General features: G+C 44.2%; 2 protein-coding genes across 5 annotated transcripts in view; one reads left to right on the forward strand and one right to left on the reverse strand.

The window, feature by feature from the left end:
• Nucleotides 1-21,837, reverse strand: part of PRMT7 (protein arginine methyltransferase 7) — a 51,259-nt gene that overhangs the window by 16,186 nt on the left and 13,236 nt on the right. For all 4 annotated transcript variants that reach the window (XM_007198174.2, XM_007198173.2, XM_057533831.1 and 1 more), the window contains exons 4-8: nucleotides 17,654-17,803; nucleotides 10,259-10,367; nucleotides 4,591-4,703; nucleotides 441-682; nucleotides 63-243 (exon numbers count right to left, since the gene is read on the reverse strand). In XM_007198174.2, coding sequence (XP_007198236.1) covers nucleotides 63-243; nucleotides 441-682; nucleotides 4,591-4,703; nucleotides 10,259-10,367; nucleotides 17,654-17,803 — 795 coding nt within the window. The remainder of the gene's footprint in view (nucleotides 1-62; nucleotides 244-440; nucleotides 683-4,590; nucleotides 4,704-10,258; nucleotides 10,368-17,653; nucleotides 17,804-21,837) is intronic.
• Nucleotides 13,397-14,845, forward strand: LOC102997508 (ras GTPase-activating protein-binding protein 1-like). The gene has a single exon (XM_057533843.1). The coding sequence runs from the start codon at nucleotides 13,466-13,468 to the stop codon at nucleotides 14,843-14,845; it is 1,380 nt and encodes a 459-aa protein (XP_057389826.1). The 5' UTR covers nucleotides 13,397-13,465.

Consider the following 21,837-nt stretch of genomic DNA (forward strand, 5'->3'; position numbering starts at 1 on the left):
AGGACCAAAAGTGGACAAGTTTCCTGATTTCCACGAAAACGTGCTCAGCTCCTGCCTCTTACCTGGAGCTCCTCTGGATCCGAGTGTGCCCAGAAGGGGGCCATGGTGCACTTGATCTTCCCCTCAGGGTCCATTTCAATATCCCACCAGGAGAGAACCACCTGAGCTTGGCCAGATGCCAGAGGTTCAAACTGCCTGCTATGGGAGGCTGCTGAGCTACTGACTTGCTTGCTGAAGTCCACACTGTGGAAGAATATTCAGGAACTGAAGCATATTTTAAGCTCACACACTCCATCTTTAAGCATTTATGGTGACCTCACCAGCAATGAGACTTGTTTGCAATGGACTCCTGATGTCAAAATGAACTCAAAAAGAACTGCCAAAGACCGCAATTCACCAAGTGTCTCCAAACACCATGACCCTGGGTGGCTCCTTGGTACCTGAACATAGGCAGCACGTCGCTGAGGACAGTGAAGTCAGTGAGAGACACCTGGTTCAGCTGAATGTCGTAGACAGAGGGCGCGCCAGGACACCTCTCCAGTTCCAAGGGGGGGACGATGACTTGCTCTCCAAGGCTGGTCTGAACACGGATGGGAAACAGCTTGTTCCACGACCACATCCTCCTGGACTCCACCAGCTGCGCGTAGACGGTTGCTCTGTGAGGCACTGCCTCACAATTTTCCTAAGTTTATATTAAAAAAGTAAAACAAAAGAACAAAAAAATAACCAGTTACGTTGACCCACAGTAATTCCCATTGAGCCAAAGAGATTTATTCCCTAATATTAGGCAGGTTTAGTAACATCTAATGCCTTATCACTATTAGGACAGTGAACTGTTTTCAGCCAATGCCCTTGGGAACAGAAGAAACCAGATTTCAGAAAGAATACACATTATGCCTAGGACGACTTATGTCAGGTAAGTTCCTAGCTACCTGACACTCTTGAATATTTCAAAAATAAACCTTAACTGTCATCATGCTGATTAACTCCCACACCAACTGTGAAGAAAGAGTCTAAGTCTTCCTGCTAAGCAGTAATCCTGGCACTGAGCTCCGAGCTTCCCTTCAGTGTAGCTCTCACCCAGACACCAGAACCTTCTTACTGCACAGCCCAATGGACAAGTGTCCATCCTCAACCGACCTGACCTCCTGGCCTCACCTGGCACTGCCGACCACTCTCCTCACTTGGCTTTGGCTGCAGTCCCTCATCCAATTTCCCTTCTGCCTCATTCATCCAACACGCTCTACCCGCCAGGCACTAGGGGCCCAGCCATGAAGAGGACACTCACAGCTGCTACCACACAGAAAGCACAAGCACAGGGTTTCTCTACCTCAGCACTAGTGACCTTTTGGATCAGGTGATCCTTTACTGTGGGGGCTGCTCTGTGCATTGTGGGATGTTTGGTCACATCCCTGGCCTCTACCCACAAGATGACAGTAGCACCACCTCTCAGCTGTGACATCAAAACTGTCTCCAGACACAGCTCTGGATGAGAAGCACTGCTCTCCCACTCTGTCTCCTTCACAAAGCTGTGCTTCCCCTGCCCATCCCTCACAGAGAGGATTCCCCAGAGACCTGGTCTGGACCATCTTTTTCTCCCACCGTGTACTCTCCTGTTTGACCTCAAGCACTCCATCTTCATTTACCAAATACATGTACCAAATGCCTCCTAGTCCTCTCTACTTGGCTGACCCTCAGCTCAATGTCTGTCTAAACCAAACAAGTCACCTTCACCTCTCCCCCACCTTCCCAGGCCTGATCCTCCTCCCAGTCAACAGGGAGCACCACCATCCAAGCCAGTCACCTACACCTCAAACCCTGGCATCATCCTCAATGCCTCCACATCTAAGTAACAGGAGTCCTTGACCACCTTCCTCCTCCCCGAGTCTACCTCTCTGGGTTCCATTTCTATGGCCCTGACTAAGGCCTACCTCAGCCCAGCACCTGGACAACTCCAGCCACCTTCTAACTAGTCTTCCTGCCTCTAGTGCTGCACCCCAGCTGCTCTCCACATGCCTGCCTGCGTAAATCTGACACTGATCCTCTGCTTAAAACCCTTCTGAGTGGGGCTTCCCTGGTGGCGCAGTGGTTGAGAATCTGCCTGCCAATGCAGAGGACACGGGTTCAAGCCCTGGTCTGGGAAGATCCCACATGCCGTGGAGCAACTGGGCCCGTGAGCCACAACTACTGAGCCTGAGCGTCTGGAGCCTGTGCTCCGCAACAAGAGAGGCCGCGATAGTGAGAGGCCTGCGCACCACGATGAAGAGTGGCCCCCACTTGCCGCAACTGGAGAAAGCCCTCGCACAGAAACGAAGACCCAACGCAGCCAAAAATAAAAATAATAAATAAAAAATGTTTAAAAAAACCAAAAACGTAAAAAATCTGGGAAAAAAAAAAAAGTTGTACACCTATTTAAAAAAAAAAAAAAAAAACACCCTTCTGAGCTACCACATTGCCTTCTGGAGCACAGGGGCCCTTCTTGGTCAGGCCCTGCCCAGCCCTTCAGCCTTCTCTCTTACCCTGCCTCCCACACACCCATAATCTGACTCATCTTCACATCTTTGTGCAGGCTGACCTCCTCTGCCGCGACTCCCCCCAGCTGCCAGGCCAAACCCTGCTCACTCTCAAGACTGACTCAGCTCATGCTTCATCTTCCCCAACCTCCCCGACTTCTCCCACCAGAGTGGGCAGGACCTCACCCCACCGACCACCATCAGCGTGGACCTCAAACTGTACTGTGACCACCTGCCCACCTACCTGCCTCCCCAGGAGCTCACCCTCGTATCCTTGGTACTCAGGAAAGGGCCCTGCAAAATGAAGGCACCAATAAATGTGTCTTCTGAGATCAATTCCTGGGTCACTGCAATACCACATGGACTGTCAGACACTCCAGCACCCCAGTTCCATGACCTCCAATGTGGCAGGAAAAGGGACACGGTAATGGAGACTGTGTGCCGCCATGGCTCCTTCAAGCTGAGACTCAGGCTGGGCAGACGGGGACAGGGATCAGAGTGGACAGTGCACAGCCGGCTGCTACGGGCCAGCTGGGAGAGGAAGCTGAGGACGGCTGCCAGTGTGCCTTTAATTACTAGATGAACTAGAGAAAGACAAATTGGACAACATTAATTCTAAATATCCTTGTTCTCTATTTCAGGGATTCATCTAATTGATGGTTTTAATGTGGAGAAATAGAAATAATTTCTACCAAAGTTACTAGGAAGAATTTTGCATTTTGGAGACGACGAGACATCTCACGCAGGATGGGGAGCTGGAGGACGATCACCATCACATGCTGACCACATGAGTAATGTGGACGCTGGCCCCAAATGCCTTGGAAGGAGCCCCCTTCCTCACTCCAGGGGTACTAAGTACCCCTCAAAGAATCCCGGGCTAAGACAGTTACAGGCTCATGTGAACAGTGCCCACATGGCAGGTGCCAGCAGAAGCAGCAAACACTCACACCTCCCCAGCCGGCCTTTGCCTCTGAGTCTCCACCTCCCAGTTTATGTTCATAAAAAAGCAAGACCAACATCTCTGAGCTAACATTTTCAGCATATCTCTCCTTTCTCAAAACAACTGTCGGGGCTTCCCTGGTGGCACAGTGGTTAAGAATCTGCCTGCCAATGCAAGGGACACGGGTTCAAGCCCTGGCCTGGGAAGATTCCACATGCTGCTGAGCAGCTAAGCCCGTGCGCCACAACTACTGAGCCTGCGCTCAAGAGCCCGCAAGCCCCAACTACTGAGCCTGTGTGCCACAACTACTGAAGCCTGCGTGCCTAGAGCCCATGCTCCACAACAAGAGAAGCCACCGCAATGTGAAGCCTGTGCACTGCAACGAAGAGTAGCCCCCGCTCACCGCAACTAGAGAAAAGCCTGCGCACTGCAACGAAGACCCAACAGAGCCAAAAATAAAAATAAACAAACAAATTTACTAAAGAAAAAAAAAAAACTGCCAAAGATTATCACCACCCAAACTCCTTCATCTGGAACAGCCTGGCATTCACGGTCTTCTATCCTCTACCCCATTCTCCACATAAGCTTACAAGCACCTTAGGCTGGTGTTCCCACTGACCTACCAAACAGGTCCTCCACCTGGGACATCTCTCCTTTTCCTCAGTGCCTTTCCAAATTCCACCCTCTCCACACATGTCCTCATCTCCTTCCTGACCCTTGACCTTTTCCACCAGCCCTAAACCAAATGTCAGTGGTGCTTCTGCCTACCTCTCCATTTGGCCCATCAAGTCGTTACAACTGCTGACTAGTGTGGATGTAGAAGCAAGAAGAATGGCTTATACTTCTCCCTGGATGCTAGAACACCTTACACACACATGACATTCAAAGAATGTTTGCTGAATTGAATTTGAAGACAGTTTCTAGTCTTCTGACTCTAACCTACTAAGACTTGGCATTCAAGAGGCACAGAAGTCATAATTGAGGACAATCAGAATCTCGTAGGAATCAAAGCGTGCCCTAAGGTGTACAGAGAGGTACTGAGGGCTCGGGCTACGTAGAGCATACTGTGTCAATGAGAGCTGTGTGAGTCAACTGAGATCACAGCAATTTGCCCGAAGGAGGCCCTCAGTCCCCTACCTGCACGAGATGCCTGTGTGCGTGTTCATAGGAGGGCAGTGCTCCCTCCCCAATCAGTTCCGTGTCAAACAGCTCCGTGATCAGGATGTTGGCACGGCATGGCATGTCACCATCTGAGAAACAAAAGGAAACAGTCAGAAGCAAGCAACAGATTGGAACAAATATTTACAGCAAATATGTAAAAGATAAAAGGTTAATAGGTCACTAAAATTGAAAGCACATACATATGCTGAAGTATTTAGAAGTGTCATCATGTCTGCAACTGACTTTTCAACGGTTCAGCCAAAAAAAATAAAATAAAATCCACATTGACATAACATGTACACATCAAAATGCTAACTAGTGACTAAGTCTTGGTTAAGAGAACATGGGTGTTCAGCATACTACTCTATCAATTTTTCTGTGTGTTTAATATTGCAAGGGACTTGTAAAACTGATCAGAAAACTACAAACACCCAAGAAGAAAACCAGGCAAAAATACAAATAGTTCAAAATAGAAAGCAAATCAATCAAATATATGAAGAAATTTTCATTCTTATTAGCAATTAGAGAGATACAAACAATTAAACTATTAACTATTAAATTAGCAAAAATTATTTGAAAAGCAAAAACTGAATGCTGGTACTTCAGATATTTCTAGGCTGCAGAGAGGGGGAGAAAACTAAAGCAAGAGAGAGGCTGATTCCACTGATACCCAATGATACAACTGAGATCCAGGATTCAGAAACCCCAGTTCCTTACACTAAATCCCCCTTAATCAAGTTAGTTTCTTGCTACCAAACAATCCCCCAAATAACAGTTTTTTAAGGACAGTAGGATTATGGAAGGTCTTTCTGTTAACTCTATTTTTTAAACATCTATAATATAAAGTAATGTTACTTCTACAATTACAAGTTTTAATGAGGCGAGATAAAACTGACTTTGGAAGGGGTATTCATCATGGAGAATTAACTGTAAACACTCCTAATGGCTCATGAATTACAATCTGACAAAGCCCACTCATCTTCCCTACACAGAAGACAAGTATCACAGATGAAGCAAGAAAAGAGCAGCATTAAGAGGTTCAAAGAAGGACGCAGTAGAGAGAGCTTGAACCTTGAGTCATAGAGAGCTGGGCCTGGATCCCACTTTCTAGCCTTAAACCCTCAGTCCTGACCATAAGTCACCTCCTCTGTAAAAGAGTGGTAGGTTACAAGATCTGCTTCACCTGGTGGTGTTTCAAATAACAAAGGTAAAATCTATCCAGTTCCTATGAAGTACACGTGTTCTCAATGGCAGCACAACGTGAAAGGAGGCTGAGAAGAAACTTCTGCCTCCTGGCACAGAGACCACCCTCCCGGGTCACTGCCCATCCTCTCTGATATCATGCCAAACTCCAACTGAAATACACTGTCCCATACTAAGCCAACCACCCCACTTGCACACACCTGCTTCTCTGTCCAACATTTCTTCTCAATGAACGGCACCACCAGTCACACAGTCCTGAAACCTGGGCATCACTGACCAGCTCCAGGAGAACCAGAACCCTAACTGGCCTGTTCACCATTGCACCCCAGTGCCTAGAACGCCGAGCACCCAGTAACAGTCAGCAAATGTTAGCTCAATTCTTGATTCCTCCCTTTTGTCACCTTACATCTAATCAATCACCAAGCCCTACCAATTCTACCTTCTGAATAATTTTTAAGCCAATTATATAACTTAAAATGATTTATTGCCCAAATCTGCTTCAAAAATAAAGCTTTATGATCTAATGAATTTCAACAAATACTTTTTGAGGGCCTGTGAGTACTAATGTAGAAGGGTACAGAGGGTGCAGGGGGAGCCAGAGGAGGGGCAGGTACCCCAGGGGCCTCAGAAGTCTTCACCAAATGACTGGATGAATGAATAAATGCCACCCCAAGTCGGCTGCTACACGTCTCAGCATGTAATCCATCTCTGGAGACTAGGCAACAAACTCAGACGCCAATTTTTAAAAGGGCTCAGAACAGAAGCTTGGAAATATGCATTTGGGAGCAAAAAGGAAGCTGCAAAGGAGAACCAAGACTGGGAGATGTCACTGAGGCCTGGGAAGGGAAAGTTTTCAGAAGGACTGAATGGCAGAAGTACCAAAGCTGCAGTGTTTGTAAAGCAGGGAAAAGACCATCAGCCCGGGCAGTGAGGAAGCCACTTGTCAAGTTGAAGAAGTAGAAACAAAGTCCCATTTACAAGGGGTTAAGGACCAAGCAAAGCTAACAATCTACTCACTAAACAAATATGACTGAATTCTTTCATGTGCCAGGCCCTGTGCCAAGTTATGGAATGGAATAATTAATAAGACTACACAGTCCATGAGCTCAGGATGCTTCAGCTGTGTGGGGATACAGACATTAAATACATAATTACATAATTACTTCATTATTGCAGTCATAAGCACTACATAGAAAAATATTAAGAAACATGAGGGGCCTGGCGTGAACAACACACAGCCTGGAGGAGGGACACGGCAGAGCACAGATGAGTGACACGGCAAAGGCTGCTCGGCAGGTGAGTCTCCATGCTCTCAAGATCTCGGGCCAAAATGGAGTAACTGGGATCAGACTTATCCACCACCATAAGCAACTAGAAAACCTGGCAAAATATATGAAACAAGTGGTTTTAGACGTTGAACAATGGGAAACAAAGTGACCTCTACTACTGCCCTGGCTTCCAGCCAGCAGGCACTTTCCAGACCATGGTACTCGGTACACAGAGTGAGAGGCCAAGCAAAGTGTCTTGCTGAATAAGGAGACAGCAAAGCGTTCAAGGGAGTGGAGGAGGCTACACTTCAGGGAGAGAGCCGGACAGGAAGTTACACAGAAAAAGGGCTTCAGAAATCTGCAGAGGGTTCCCCTCATGTCTCTTGCTGACTATAGTCACACACACACAGGCTAAGCCTCTAGAAGGCTGGGCAAAGGATGACCATGTAGCTATAAGGTGAACAACCGCCAGAGCTCAGAGGACTAAGAAACATTCTAGTTCTGATTAGCCAGCGCCCAGGCACTCAGCAGAGACCCCAGAAAGGTCACGCTGTACTAGTGTGGCTAAAGCAGGCTTAGAACAAGGGTTCTCAATAGGGGGAGCTTTGCCCCCACCCCCCTACACACACCTGGCACATTTGGCAATGTCTGGAGACATTTTTTGTTGACACAAATGGTGTGGGGGAGGGAGGTGCTATGGGCTTCTACAGGTTAGAGGCCAGTGGTAAACATCCCACAATGCACAGGACAACTCTCCCAGCAAAGAATTATCAGGCTCAAAATGTCAACAGTGCTGCAGTTGAGAAACCCTGTCTTAAAGCTATTCTAACCCTGCTCCAACAAAGCTTAAAAACAAGCCTTGAAAGGATCAAACTGATCTGCAAGAAACCCAACTGCATGCCAGACAAAGCTTTTAAGGGAAGAAAACAAAACTCAGCACTTAGCAATGCCAATCTCCCAATATACACAACCTTCAAATAAAAATTACTAGACACACAAAGAAGGAAAACAGGACCCAAAACCAGGATAAATATTAGTCAATAGAACAAACCCAGAGAAGACAGAGAGAGGCAGTGGAAAAGAAGGATGTTAAAACAGCTAATATAAATATGTTAACTATTTAAAGGAACACATGAACATATAGAACAACGGGAGTTGTAAAAAAGAATCAAAGGGAACTTTCAGAGATGAAAAATACAGTATCAGAAATGAAAAGTTCACTAGATATGCTTGACAGCAGATCAAACACCACAAAAGAAAAGATCAGTGAACCCAAAGACCCATCCAAGAAACTACTCATGTCCATCAATAGGTGAAGGGATGAACGGATTATGGGATGTACACACATGGAGTGCTGCTCAGTAACAGAAGGAAATGAATGCTTTTTACATAAAACACTGTGGACAAAACTCAAAAGCACTGTGCTACAGAAAAGAAAGCAGGCACAAAAGAGTACACACTGTACAATTTCACTTATTCAAAATTCTAGAAAAGGCCAATCTAATCTATATTGAAGAAAGCAGATCAGTGGGTGCCTAGGGCCAGGGATATGGGGGGGAATGACTGCGAAGAGTCATAAGGAATCTCTTTGAGCGTGATGGAGACATTCTAGTATCTTGATGGTGGAAGTGGTTACAAGTGTGTTTACATTTGTTAAAACTCAAACTATACACTTCAAATGGGTGTATCTACTTTACATGAATTATACCTCAATAATGTTGATTAAAAATGGGATGATCTGTGCACTCTTCTATATGTATGTTATGCTTTAAAAATAAATACAGGGTATACTAATCCCTTCTTTTGTAAATGTTTCCGATTCTCCATAAAAAATATGATTTTCAAATGGGAGAAAAATGTTGACTTTAGGTAGATGCTTCTTTTCTTTTAAATTTATTTATTTATTTATTTATTTATTTATTTATTTATTTATTTATTTATTTTTGGCTGCATTGGGTCTTCGTTGCTGCACACAGGTTTTCTCTAGTTGCGGGCTTTTCTCTAGTTGTGGCAAGCGGGGGCTACTCTTCGTTGTAGTGCACGAGCTTCTCATTGCAGTGGCTTCTCTTGTTGTGGAGCACGGGCTCTAGGTGTACAGGCTTCAGTAGTTGTGGCACACAGGCTCAGTAATTGTGGCTCACGGGCTCAGTAGTTGTGGTTCGTGGGGTCTAGAGCACAGGCTCAGTAGTTGTGGCGCACGGGTTTAGTTGCTCCGTGGCATGTGGGATCTTCCTGGACCAGGGTTTGAACCTGTGTCCGCTGCATTGGCAGGCAGATTCTTAACCACTGTGCCACCAGGGAAGTCTCCCTAGAAGCTTCTTGTAAATCTTTCCACTGTGCTCTTCCGGTATCAGTGGCATGTGAAATGTTAGAAGTCTGATACAAATTCCTAAACTATAAAAAATATTCTGAAAACCTGGAGAGACCAAGCTACACAGGCAAATCTCTCACACTGGATACTGAGACAGGATATCGGAACTAAGCAAACCTCTTTCTACTATCAACTTAGTTTTACCTCTGTCTGATAAAACTCAAAACTCAGATAAATTGAACCACATAAGAATTCCAACTTGCTTAAGCAACAGGTTTCATTTGTTTGCATCACCACTCTTATACTTGATTAGCTCTGGTTTACTCATTCCTGATTTGTTTCAACTAGTAGAGAAATAAACTAACAGAAAAGCAGAGTGCTTATCTTCAGATCAGCACATGGAGAGGCCCCAGTCTCTGTGGTTACCTGGGTACATCTATTCCACAAACTGGAATAAACCTTTTCCTCTCTCCTACAAGAGCAAGTAAAGCTTTTTTTTTTTTTTTTTTTTTAAAAGGATTTTCTTTTTTATTTATTTATTTATTTATTTATTATTTTTGTCTGTATTGGGTCTTCGGTTCGTGCGAGGGCTTTCTCCAGTTGCGGCAAGCGGGGGCCGCTCTTCATCGCGGTGCGCGGGCCTTTCTCCATCGCGGCCCCTCCCGTTGCGGGGCACAGGCTCCAGACGCGCAGGCTCAGCAATTGTGGCTCACGGGCCCAGCCGCTCCGTGGCATGTGGGATCTTCCCAGACCAGGGCTCGAACCCGTGTCCCCCGCATCAGCAGGCAGACTCTCAACCACTGCGCCACCAGGGAAGCCCAAGAGCAAGTAAAGCTTTTGACACAGGATGTGTTGATCTTACCTGGCCCTATGGTCACCTCAGTGGAATGCTTGTTGATAATCTTAATCTTATCACTGAAGCCATTTTTCTCCACAATCTTCACAGCAGCATCAGCCATAGGTTTGAAAATCTAAAAATTAGAGACAAAACCCAAGTAAAAATGAGCAATAAATTAAATAACATCCTAAAACCCAAGATATGCCTTGATTCTGGTCCTATGACTTGAAGTAAAAGAGGCCTCCACTACAGAATTTCTTCCTGAATACACAAAATGTACCTTTGTTACCATTTGATACAGGCAAAATACTTCATTGGGCTGATTTGGGTTCATCTGATAAATAAACAAGACTTCATCTATGTAACTTAAATACTTCTCCAAACGTGTGTCTTGGAAATGAATACAAAAGGATGAGATTCCGCTGGGTTTAACTTGCAGCTGGGCCTTCCCATTACATGCCAGGCACAGGAGGGACACAGGGGGCTCCCAAGGAGGCTGCACTACTTAGTAAGGATGGCAGGTGTCAGTGCTATGCTAGAGGGAACCAGGAAGGGGACTTGCCTCACGAAACCATGATCTGTGACCTGGGACAGGAAGTGTATGTGCTCCCTAGAGGAAAGTGAGACTGTAACTGTAGTAGCTGTTAAGTGTGAGCAGGTTACCCTCCTGCTCAAAACTGTCTCAAATCCCTACTGCTAGCAGAACACAGCCTGTATTTTCTTACGGTATTTGAGGCCCTCCAAAATGTGGACCACCTTACTTTACCCAGCCTTACTCCCCTCCCACACCCTCCACCCGATACACACACACACACACACTCACACACACACAACCAATGCTACAGCCATGCGGATGTCCTCATTGTGCAGGAGGCAAGCCTGAGCCTTCCCTGCCCTACCCCCACCTGCCAAAGCAAACCCAACTTTCCAGGGCAGCACAAATCCCCCCCCTACAGAAGTCTTCCCTGAACCCTTCACATGTCCCTAAACATAAGTTTCTCCAACTCTTACTTTCCAGCCTTCCCAATTTAGATTGCACAGCTCCAACCACGTCACTGCATAAAACATACAGATGCACATGCGGCCACACACAGAGAGAGGAAATTTTTGAAAATGATAAAGTGTCTGGTCACGATGACAAGATTTCCATTTTTTTCTAAGACCTTTTCTGCATCACCCATATTTTCTGCCATGATCACGTATTTCTTTTATTATAATCAAAAGGGAAATGCTATATTCTTCTATAAAGAATGCATATGTGCTCAGCTAGGAAAAAAAATCTTCACAATCTGTTTCAAATTATTTCTAGGCTCTGGCTTGATGGTTTTGATGTATTCATAGTTTGAGGGCCTCAAACCCTCAGTTCTCACCAATCAGTTTACCTCCAACACAAAAGTATCACAAGCTCACACCATCCTCTCAGCCCTCCTGCCTCATGACTTATCATTCATCTCCTCCACTGACCCTTCAGGCTCTGTCATTCACAGCCTCCTCCTCAGCCACCAAGAACTCAAGAACTCACCCCAACATTATCTGGAATGAACCCTGAAGCTGACTTCCCAACATCATTCTGTGTCCTCCCCCGGCCCTCAAATCAGTTTGGGGAACTGACCTTCTTTCAAGTGGTGCACCTGTCTGGTCTAAGGTCAATGAGGTAAGTTAAATGGCATTTAACCTTATTCTGGCCAATGATACCTAAAGAGAGGTCTGCTAGAGATTCCTGAGAAAGTTCTTTTTGCCCTTAAAAAGAAGAAAGAGAGGAAGCCAGGACCATGCTTTGTTTTCAAGGCATTTGCCACAGAAATCACTGTAACCAATGCACCTTCCCCAAATATTCCTTCCTTTTCAAATGTACTAAAAGAGAAGCCTACAGTCAATGTCTGTGATTTCTTATATTCCATCCATTCCTCAACCTTATTCTCCTGAAAATATCACCTAAAGGCGGGTCACCAATAACCTCCTAGTTGCCAACCCACAGCTTTCTCAGTTCTCATCCTGCTCAATTTCTACACCTGCGCTAATACAGTAGCCATATGTAGCTATTTAAATGTAAATTAAAACTGAATAAAATTCAAAAATTCAGTTCCTCGGGCCTACTAGTCACATTTCAAGTGCTCAGCTGCCACATGTGGCTAGGGACCAGCATACTGGCCAGTAGAGCCACAGAAGATTTTCAACATCAGAAAGTTCTATTGGACAGTGCTACTCTATAACATCCACACCTACTGACCACTCCCTCTTTCTCACAATTTCTATGCTTTCTGCCCCCTACCCTCTAGGGTCTCTTCGTGTCTGTCTGGACTTGACTTTATGGCCACTCTTCTTCCCTCAGCCCCCTGAACATAGGCGTGTTCCAAGGTTTGCTCTTTTCAGTGTACTCTCTCTCCGTGGACAACCTCCTACACTGCCAGCTTCACCTGTCACATCTTTAGCAAGTGAGTCCCAAATCCACTATATATGCGAGTCTCTCAAGGTTCAGACTTCCGTCTATAGGGACCAGCAGGTTCTCTCTCACTCTTTCTTCTGGACCTGTCTTTCCTGTTGCCATGCAGCTCAGGCAGAGCTGAAACCACAGGGCAATCCACAGACAGGAAGACCAGAGGATCAAACAGGTAGTCACTAAACAAAAACTGGGAGGCCACCATAAGATGTCAAGAGTCAAACGGAAGAGGTCTGAGAGTCACAGGCGAGAGCAGCAAGAGAATTTGAAATCCAGGTAAGTGATGTAAAAATATGGAAAAACCTAAGAGTACAGTCCTACCAATTCCATCGAAAAATATGTTCTCACCCTATATTTTTAATTAGCAGTCCACATATATACTGGCTCCTGCCACAAGACCTGTCTCTCTCATTCTCAACACATCCAAAATGAAATGCATTTTCTCTCCTGCCAAGTAAGTTATCTTCCTCTGAGTTCCTCTTACCAGTCAATGGCAACCCTGCCTCCACCCTAGACACCCACACTAGAAAACTAACTCTCACACACACTCACACCCTCCCATCAAAGCTACCAATGTGGAGTGAGCACCATATTAGGAACTAAAAAGACCAAGCTCCAGGTCTAGCTCTCCTACTTACTAACTGTGGGACTTATATCTTTAACCTCTATGGGTCTTAGTTTCTTCATTTACAAAGATAATAAAATCTAGTTGAGTGTTTTGTTTCTGCCGTGCTGTGGAGCAGAGCTTGTTCCTCTCCCGCTCAGCCGTGCAGGCTGAATCGACCAAAGCAATGGTTATGGAGAAGCCTAGTCCCCTGCTGGTCGGGCGGGAATTTGTGAGACAGTATTACACACTGCTGAACCAGGCCCCAGACATGCTACACAGATTTTATGGAAAGAACTCTTCTTATGTCCATGTGGGATTGGATGCAAATGGAAAGCCAGCAGATGCAGTCTATGGACAGAAAGAAATCCATAGGAAAGTGATGTCACAAAACTTCACCAATTGCCACACTAAGATCCGTCATGTCGATGCTCGTGCCACTCTGAACGACCGTGTGGTGGTCCAGGTGATGGGCTTGCTCTCTAATAACAACCAGGCTTTGAGGAGATTCATGCAGACGTCTGTCCTTGCTCCTGAGAGCTCTGTTGCAAATAAGTTCTATGTTCACAATGATATCTTCAGATACCAAGATGAGGTCTTTGGTGGCTTTGTCACTGAGCCTCAGGAAGAATCTGAAGAAGAAGTAGAGGAACCTGAAGAAAGACAGCAGACACCTGAGGTGGTACCTGATGATTCTGGAACTTCCTATGATCAAACTGTCAGCAATGACTTAGAAGAACATTTAGAAGAACCTGTTGCTGAACCAGAACTGGAGCAAGAACCTGTGTCTGAAGTCCAAGAGGAAAAGTCTGAGCCAGTATTGGAAGAAACTGCTCCTGAGGATGCTCAGAAGAGTTCTTCTCCAGTGCCTGCAGACATAGCCCAGACAGTGCAGAAGGACTTGAGAACCTTTTCTTGGGCATCTGTGACCAGCAAGAACCTTCCACCCAGTGGAGCTGTTCCAGTTACTGGGATACCACCTCATGCTGTTAAAGTACCAGCTTCACAGCCTCGTCCGGAGTCTAAGCCTGAATCTCAAATTCCACCACAGAGGCCTCAGAGGGATCAAAGGGTTCAAGAACAGCGAATAAATGTTCCTCTCCAGAGGGGGCCTAGACTAGTCCGTGAGGCTGGTGAGCAAGGTGATGCTGAACCGCAAAGACTCGGGAGACACCCTGACAGTCACCAGCTCTTTATCAGCAACCTGCCTCATGAGGTGGACAAATCAGAGCTTAAAGATTTTTTTCAAAATTATGGGAATGTGGTGGAGCTGCGTATTAACAGCGGTGGGAAATTACCCAATTTTGGGTTCATTGTGTTTGATGATTCTGAGCCTGTTCAGAAGGTGCTTAGCAACAGGCCCATCACGTTCAGAGGTGAGGTCCGCCTGAATGTGGACGAAAAGAAGACTCAAGCCGCCCAGGAAGGGGATCGCCGAGATAACCGCCTGCGGGGACCTGGAGGCCCTCGAGGTGGGCTGGGTGGTGCGATGACAGGCATCACACGAGGAGGCATGATGCAGAAACCAGGACTTGGAGTGGGAAAGGGCATTGCTCCAAGGCAGTGAATTGCTCGTCACCGATCTTCAGGCAGCAGTACAAACCCTAGCTCCCACAGAATGGTGAATTTCTTCAGCCAACTTTTGGTATCTTGGAATCTGATTCTAGTCTATGATACACTGCTTATGTTTGTACAATTTTACTTTTTTTTTTTTTTTTAATAAATTTATTTATTTATTTATTTATTTTTGGCTGTGTTGGGTCTTCATTTCTGTGCGAGGGCTCTCCCTAGTCGCGGCGAGCGGGGGCCACTCTTCATCGCGGTGCGCAGGCCTCTCACCATCGTGGCCTCTCTTGTTGCGGAGCACAGGCTCCAGATGCGCAGGCTCAGCAATTGTGGCTCACGGGCCCAGTTGCTCCGTGGCATGTGGGATCTTCCCAGACCAGGGCTCGAACCCGTGTCCCCTGCATTGACAGGCGGACTCTCAACCACTGCACCACCAGGGAAGCCCCCAATTTTACTTTTTGTATTAATGGTGTGTGCTCCTTCTCCCTCTCTCCCCGACCCCGCCACCTTTTAGTCCTTCACTTCATATCATTTTGCGGAATGATATTTTAGGAAAAACGGATTTTTAAAGAAGAAAAAAAAAAAGACTGCATTTCCTTGTTTTATTTGCATATACAGACTGGTTTTCTTTTTAACAGTTTCCCCAAAGGAATGTGTCTTGCTTATTACTGACATTTGGTATGTTTCATTCACTGGAATATTTCTTACTTATTTTCTACATGTTTCAAAAGCCTGTGAGAATTACAGGATTTGATAAACACTTTTAAGGCAGGAAGAACCCAAATTGTCTCTTCTTTGAGAGTCATGACTACCTTCTGGTGTGGAAAAATTGCTGTTGGAAAAATTGACAATTTAGATTCTCTCTGGTATGGTTAAAAACTGAATAAAAGGTGTTAGTGGAGTTTCTCTTTGGATACGTGGTCACAAAACAGTTCCAAAACCTACTGTTTTTACCACTGAAATTTAAATTGTTCAGTAGGTTTTAAATGTCTAGAATGCAACTGATAAGCTTTTCTTGAACTGTTAGGTTTTTTTTGAAGTAGTTTTTTCATGTTTAATTTGTATTTGTAAAAAAAAAAAAAAAATTTCTTTTTAAAAAAATCTGAATAACACAAAACCAGAGCAAAACTGTTGTGCCTTCTATTTATCTTTGATTCCAGTCTTGGCAATTGTTTAAAGAAAAATAATAATTTAAAAAAAACCTAGATTTGTTCTATCAGGTTCAGAGTATGTTGGGAATTACAGAATCCCTCCTTTCACGCTGTATGTCTTGTGTTCATTTGTTATGCCTTATTCTGAAATTGAGTCTCAAACTGGAATGCCTTTGAAGTCAGATGCTTCTGTAGAGGTTCTTTGACCTGAATAGTTCAGCATTTGTATTAAGTTTTATTTCAGTGTCTCTTCAGAATCCTAATCATAGCCCATAAGAAAGAATGTGACTTTAATATCTGACTTTGCTGGTGTGCTTGAGTGTGCACTAGTTTGTTTTCTTTAAATCATAGCCATATGGTAAATTTTCTATTTGTTATGGTTCCCTTTTATTGGTGGGCATGCAGTGGGCATTTCTTGGAAGTGGCTAATTTTTATTAAAATGTTTCTGGAAGAAAATTAAAAAAAAAAAAATCTAGTTGAGCCTACACTGATTTCTTTTTATCAGCTCAAAGACTCCCACAAAGGCAAAGAAATGGCTCTTAATCAATTTAATGAAATCCTGAGGCAAGTGTACAGAATCGCACGCACCCATGCACACACCCCTCTCAGAACTTTTATGGAGACCTGAAGCCCATTATTCTTACCTCAGGTTAAGAACACCTAACTCAAGATATTAGAGTTAAAAGTCTTTATTGAGACACTCAGGTCTTCCAGAGTCTAGCTATAATCCACCTTTCTAGGTTTTGCTACCATGACAACCCTCTGCCACAACTCTGGATGACACTTCCCCAAACACACCACGTTATTCCCTCAGCCTAAAATGCCTACCTTTCTAGACCATAAACATGAGGGCTACCCTGTAAGCAAGGGGTGGCAGGGGAGCTGGAAGGAGTCTGGGTATAACACCCAGAATGCTGACCTCTACACTTCGTGTGAGAAAGCAAAAAACTTCTTCTATCTGTTTAAGCCACTGTTATTTTGGGACTTTGTTATCTGCAACTTAATCACCATATGAACCAAATTTTGTAGGGCAAAGTGCTTAAATACATGCCCCCTTTCCCAAAAGCTTGGAAGAAAATACACCAAAATTTTAACAATAGTTAACTTTGATAATAGTTAACACACTATTTTTATTTTATATTTACCAAATCTCATATAAGGATATGTATTATTTACATTATCAGAAAAATAATATATGTTTAATGTTTCATTAAAGGAAAGAAATGGCAGACTGTGGAACTATTGGTAAATGTAGTAGGATGGCTGGCTCTGTGGGGATCTTTAAGGTAGTAATCTCAACCTTGGTGCAATTCGAAAATCCCAATGCCCCGGCCACATCCCAGAATAATAATTAAAATGGGTAGGTGGGGGGAGGACATGACAACGACTGACTAGACATTAGCTTTTTTAAAGCTCCTCAGTGATTCTGACATGCAGCCAAGGCTGAGAACCGCTGTTTGCAGGGAAGAAAATGAGCTCCTGGAGGAAGGAACTGTGTCTGATTCATCTCTGTGTTCTCTGAACCTGCCCCTGTGCTTGGCATGGAGTGAACACTCCATGAATGTCTGTCTGTGAACAAACAGATGGGCAGAGTGCAAGGGACATAAAGAACTTCCCACATAGGACACAGGACAAACATGTGAAGAGTGTGGCTCACCTCAATGGCATAGCAGAAGTCAGCACCAGCCGTGACAGCCATCATTGACAAGAGTCCTGTGCCAGTGCCAATGTCAAGAACCAAGGCCTTCTGTCCTTTGTCCTTCACCCTGCTCACAGCAGCCCGGATACCTTGGTAATATTTCATATTCTAAGAAAAAGGGAGAAAAAGCTGTTATTTCATACCAGTTATTATAAATAAGTGCTTTGTGAAGTTCTGAAGTCATGGTTGGCAGCAGCAGTGTAAGTCATGACCCTGTAACCTCTGTGACTTACACTGGCTGAGTTGGGCAGGCCTCCTGAGGCTCCAGGGGCACTGGATCAACCTCTTAAGTTAAGCGATTGTCTCTCCCCTTCACATCCACTCTTCTATACTCTGCTTAGACATGCTGGGGCTAGGGTTCTGCAAACTACATTCTTCTCTTTCCAGCTGTTAGGACTGGACAACAGGGGAACTAGAGGGTGACTGGAAGGTAGGAGAAAGGAGAAAGCTTGTTCCTTCCCACATAAGGGCTCTCCTTGGGCCCTTCGGAGCTAGCAGCAGCACTCAAGCAGAGATTCCTCTCAGAGATCTGAGCACTAGCCTCACAGGACCTCTCCTCCACACATCCAGGTTCTGGAAACCCCAGTCTTCTCCCTTTGTGTCCCCAGCCCTAGGAAAGGGGACTGCTTCCTGCAATTACTATCACTAGGCTACCCTGGTGCCTCCCAGCCCTCCCACACCTGTGTAACCAATTCCTTCTATTAAATTCCCTCTGTTGAAATATGTAACGTTGCTTTTGGTCTCCTCACTGGACTCTAATTCATACAGCTTCCTGGGCTAAAAAATATTTTCCTCTCACAAAATCATTTCTTCGTTTTTAGTTCAGGTCCTTAGTAGCTTAAGCAGACACATTTTTTTCTCTATAACAGTTTGGTTGATTAAATACCCTGACCCTTCTGTTGAAAATAACTAAAAATGATGGGGTAAATATATGTAAATCTGTTTAAATGCACTGATGACCTTGCCAAGTCAGTAAGTAATATTAAGCGGCCAAACATGGACTTCCTTGGTGGTTCAGTGGTTAAGAATCCGCCTTCCAATGCAGGGGACACGGGTTCAATCCCTGGTCAGGGAACTAAGATCCCACATGCTGAGGGGCAACTAAGCCCATGCGCCGCAACTACTGAGCACACGGGCCACAACTAGAGAGAAGCCCACGTGCCACAACGAAGATCCCGCGTGCCGCAACTAAGACCTGATGCAGCCATACATACATACATACACACATATTAAAAAAAAAAAAAAAAAAGAGGCCAAACACCTAGAAGTGGATTCACCTGAGTTGAGCCTTAAGCTGACTCCCCTACCAGCTGACACCTTGATCACAGCCTATAAGAGACCCAGAGGCAGGGAACTCAACCTAAGCTGAGTCCAGATTTCTGACCCACAAAAACTGTGAGACATGGACTTCCCTGGTGGCACAGTGGTTAAGAATCTGCCTGCCAATGCAGGGGACACAGGTTCGAGCCCTGGTCCGGGAAGATCCCACATGCCATGGAGCAACTAAGTCCGTGTGCCACAACTACTGAGCCTGTGCTCTAGAGCCCAAGAGCCACAACTACTGACCCCTCATGCCACAACTACTGAAGCCTGCACGCCTAGAGCCCGTGCTCAACAAGACAAGCCACCACAATAAGAAGCCCGTGCACCACAGTGAAGAGTAGCCCCCTCTCGCCGCAACTAGAGAAAGCCCACGCGCAGCAACGAAGACCCAAAGCAGCCAAAAATAAAATTAATTAATTAATTTTTTAAAAAGTGAGATAACTCTTTAAGCCATTAAATTTGGGCATAATTTGTTATGCAGTAGAAAATAACTAATACAGGACTATATTTTGATACAGGACTGGTATCAAAAGGGCAATATTCTCTGACCACAGTACAATCAAGTTAGAAATTTCAATAACAAAAATGTAACTAAAGAAAAAAAGACTTTTGAACATTAAGAAATTTTAAACTCACAGGTAAAAGACTAAAGCAAAAGGAAATTAGAAAATATCTAGGGAGTTCCCTGGTGTCCTAGTGGTAAAGATTCTGGGCTATCACTGCCGTGGCCCAGGTTCAATCCCTGGTCAGGGAACTGAGATTCCACAGACTGCATGGCAAGGCCAAAAAACAAAAACAAACAAACAAAAAAATGCAGATTTCTGCTGGGCCTGAGGTCTGGGCTTGGTCTGCATTAAAAAAAAAATCTAGAATTGAGTAATATTTTTTAAACTATGTATCAAAACTCATGGGATGGCTAGAGCAATATTTGGAGAGAAATGCATTAAAAAAAGACAAAAGATGACAGGCATCCACCTAAAAATTAGAAAGAGGGCTGCAAAATAAACTCCAAATGAGTAGATGAATAAAAATAATAAAGAACAATAATTAATGAATTAGGAAACAAATATAAAACAGAAATCAATGAAGATAAAATTTAGTTATTTCAAAAGACTAAAAACTTGATGAACCTCTGGTAAGACCAGTCCAAAAAAGAAAAGGAAAAAAAATGGTAAAGGAAGAAAAAGAAGTACAAGTAACCAAAAACTGGGAATGAAGGGTGGGTGATGAGCATATATCAGTATATATGCTGCAGAGATTAAAGAGTCCACCAGCAGGGTACTTCCCTGGTGGCGCAGTGGTTAAGAATCTGCCTGCCAATGCAGGGACACAGGTTTGATCCCTGGTTCAGGAAGATCCCACATGCCGTGGAGCAACTAAGCCCATGTGCCACAACTACTGAAGCCCTAGTGCCCTAGAGCCTGAGTGCCACAACTACTGAAGCCCGCACGCCTAGAGCCCGTGCTCCGCAACAAGAGAAGCCACTGCAATGAGAAGCCCACGCACCGCAATGAAGAGCAGCCCCGACTTGCAGCAACTGGAGAAAGCCCACGTGCAGCAACAAAGACCCAATGCAACCGAATAAATAAATAAATAAATGAAAGAGATTAAAGGATATTAAAAACAATCTTTAGCAAATAAATTCCCCAAAAATCAGATGAAGTGAACATTATATTGGAGATTCTATCCAACACATTAGAGCAAGAAAAAATGAAATAAGATCTAGATAGAAAGAAAATTATTATTAATCACATATGAGATGAGTGTGAAGAAAACCCAAAACAACTACAAATAATTATTAGAATTAAGAGAACTGAGAAAGATTACAGGATTCCAAATCAGTAAATAAAAAACAATTGAAATTAAGTATTATCAGCAATAGCTTTTAAACCCTTGGCAAAAGGAAGGATTTCTTAGATATGAGACAAAAAGCACCAGTCAATAAAGAAAATATAAGATAAATTTGACATTAAATTTAAGAACCTGTATTGTGAAAAAAACCCCCACAAACTAAGAAACCAGCAATACATATAACTGACAAATGGTTAGTACCCAGAATATATAAAGAATTCCTACAAATTACTAGGTCATAAAAGAGGAACCATGAATAGCCAACGAAAAATGAAAAAAGCTCACATTCAGCAGAGATCAGGGGAATGCAAATTAAAACTATAGTGAGAGACTAGTTCAATCCTACCAGATTGTCAAAGATGTAAAAACTGGTTAATAGGACGTGAGAATGTAAACTGGCACGATTAGTTTGGAAAAGAATCTGACATTACCCAGTAGAGCTAAACACACCTGATGGCTGATGGCCAACAATTCCATTCCCAGGTATACACATCCTAGAGAAAAGTATGCATATGCACCAGAGTACAGTTACTGGAATGTTCCAGGTAGCACTACTTACAATAGAAAGAAGCTGAAAACAACCCCAAAGCCTATCAGCAGAAGAATGGGTAAGTAGTGATGTATTTACACAATGGAATCTGTACAGCAGTGAAAATGAATGAACTTACAGCTACATGCAAAATGGATGAATCTCAAAAACAATGCTGAGCAAAAAGACAAGTCACAAAGAGTAAACACATTATGACTCCACTGTGTAAAGTTCAAAACCAGGCAAAACTAAGAATTTATATTTTAAGGACATGTAGTAGGTGGTAAAACTATAAAGAAAAGCAAGAGAGTAACTGACACAAAATTCAAGACAGTGGAAACTTCTGGAAGGAGGAAAACAAATGCAATCAAGGAACACATAAGGAATTCCGAGTAATGGTAATGTTCCATTTCCTAAGCTGAGCAGTGAGTCTATGAGC

The sequence above is a fragment of the Balaenoptera acutorostrata genome, chromosome 19 (assembly GCF_949987535.1).
Source record: "Balaenoptera acutorostrata chromosome 19, mBalAcu1.1, whole genome shotgun sequence".
NCBI lineage: Eukaryota > Metazoa > Chordata > Mammalia > Artiodactyla > Balaenopteridae > Balaenoptera > Balaenoptera acutorostrata.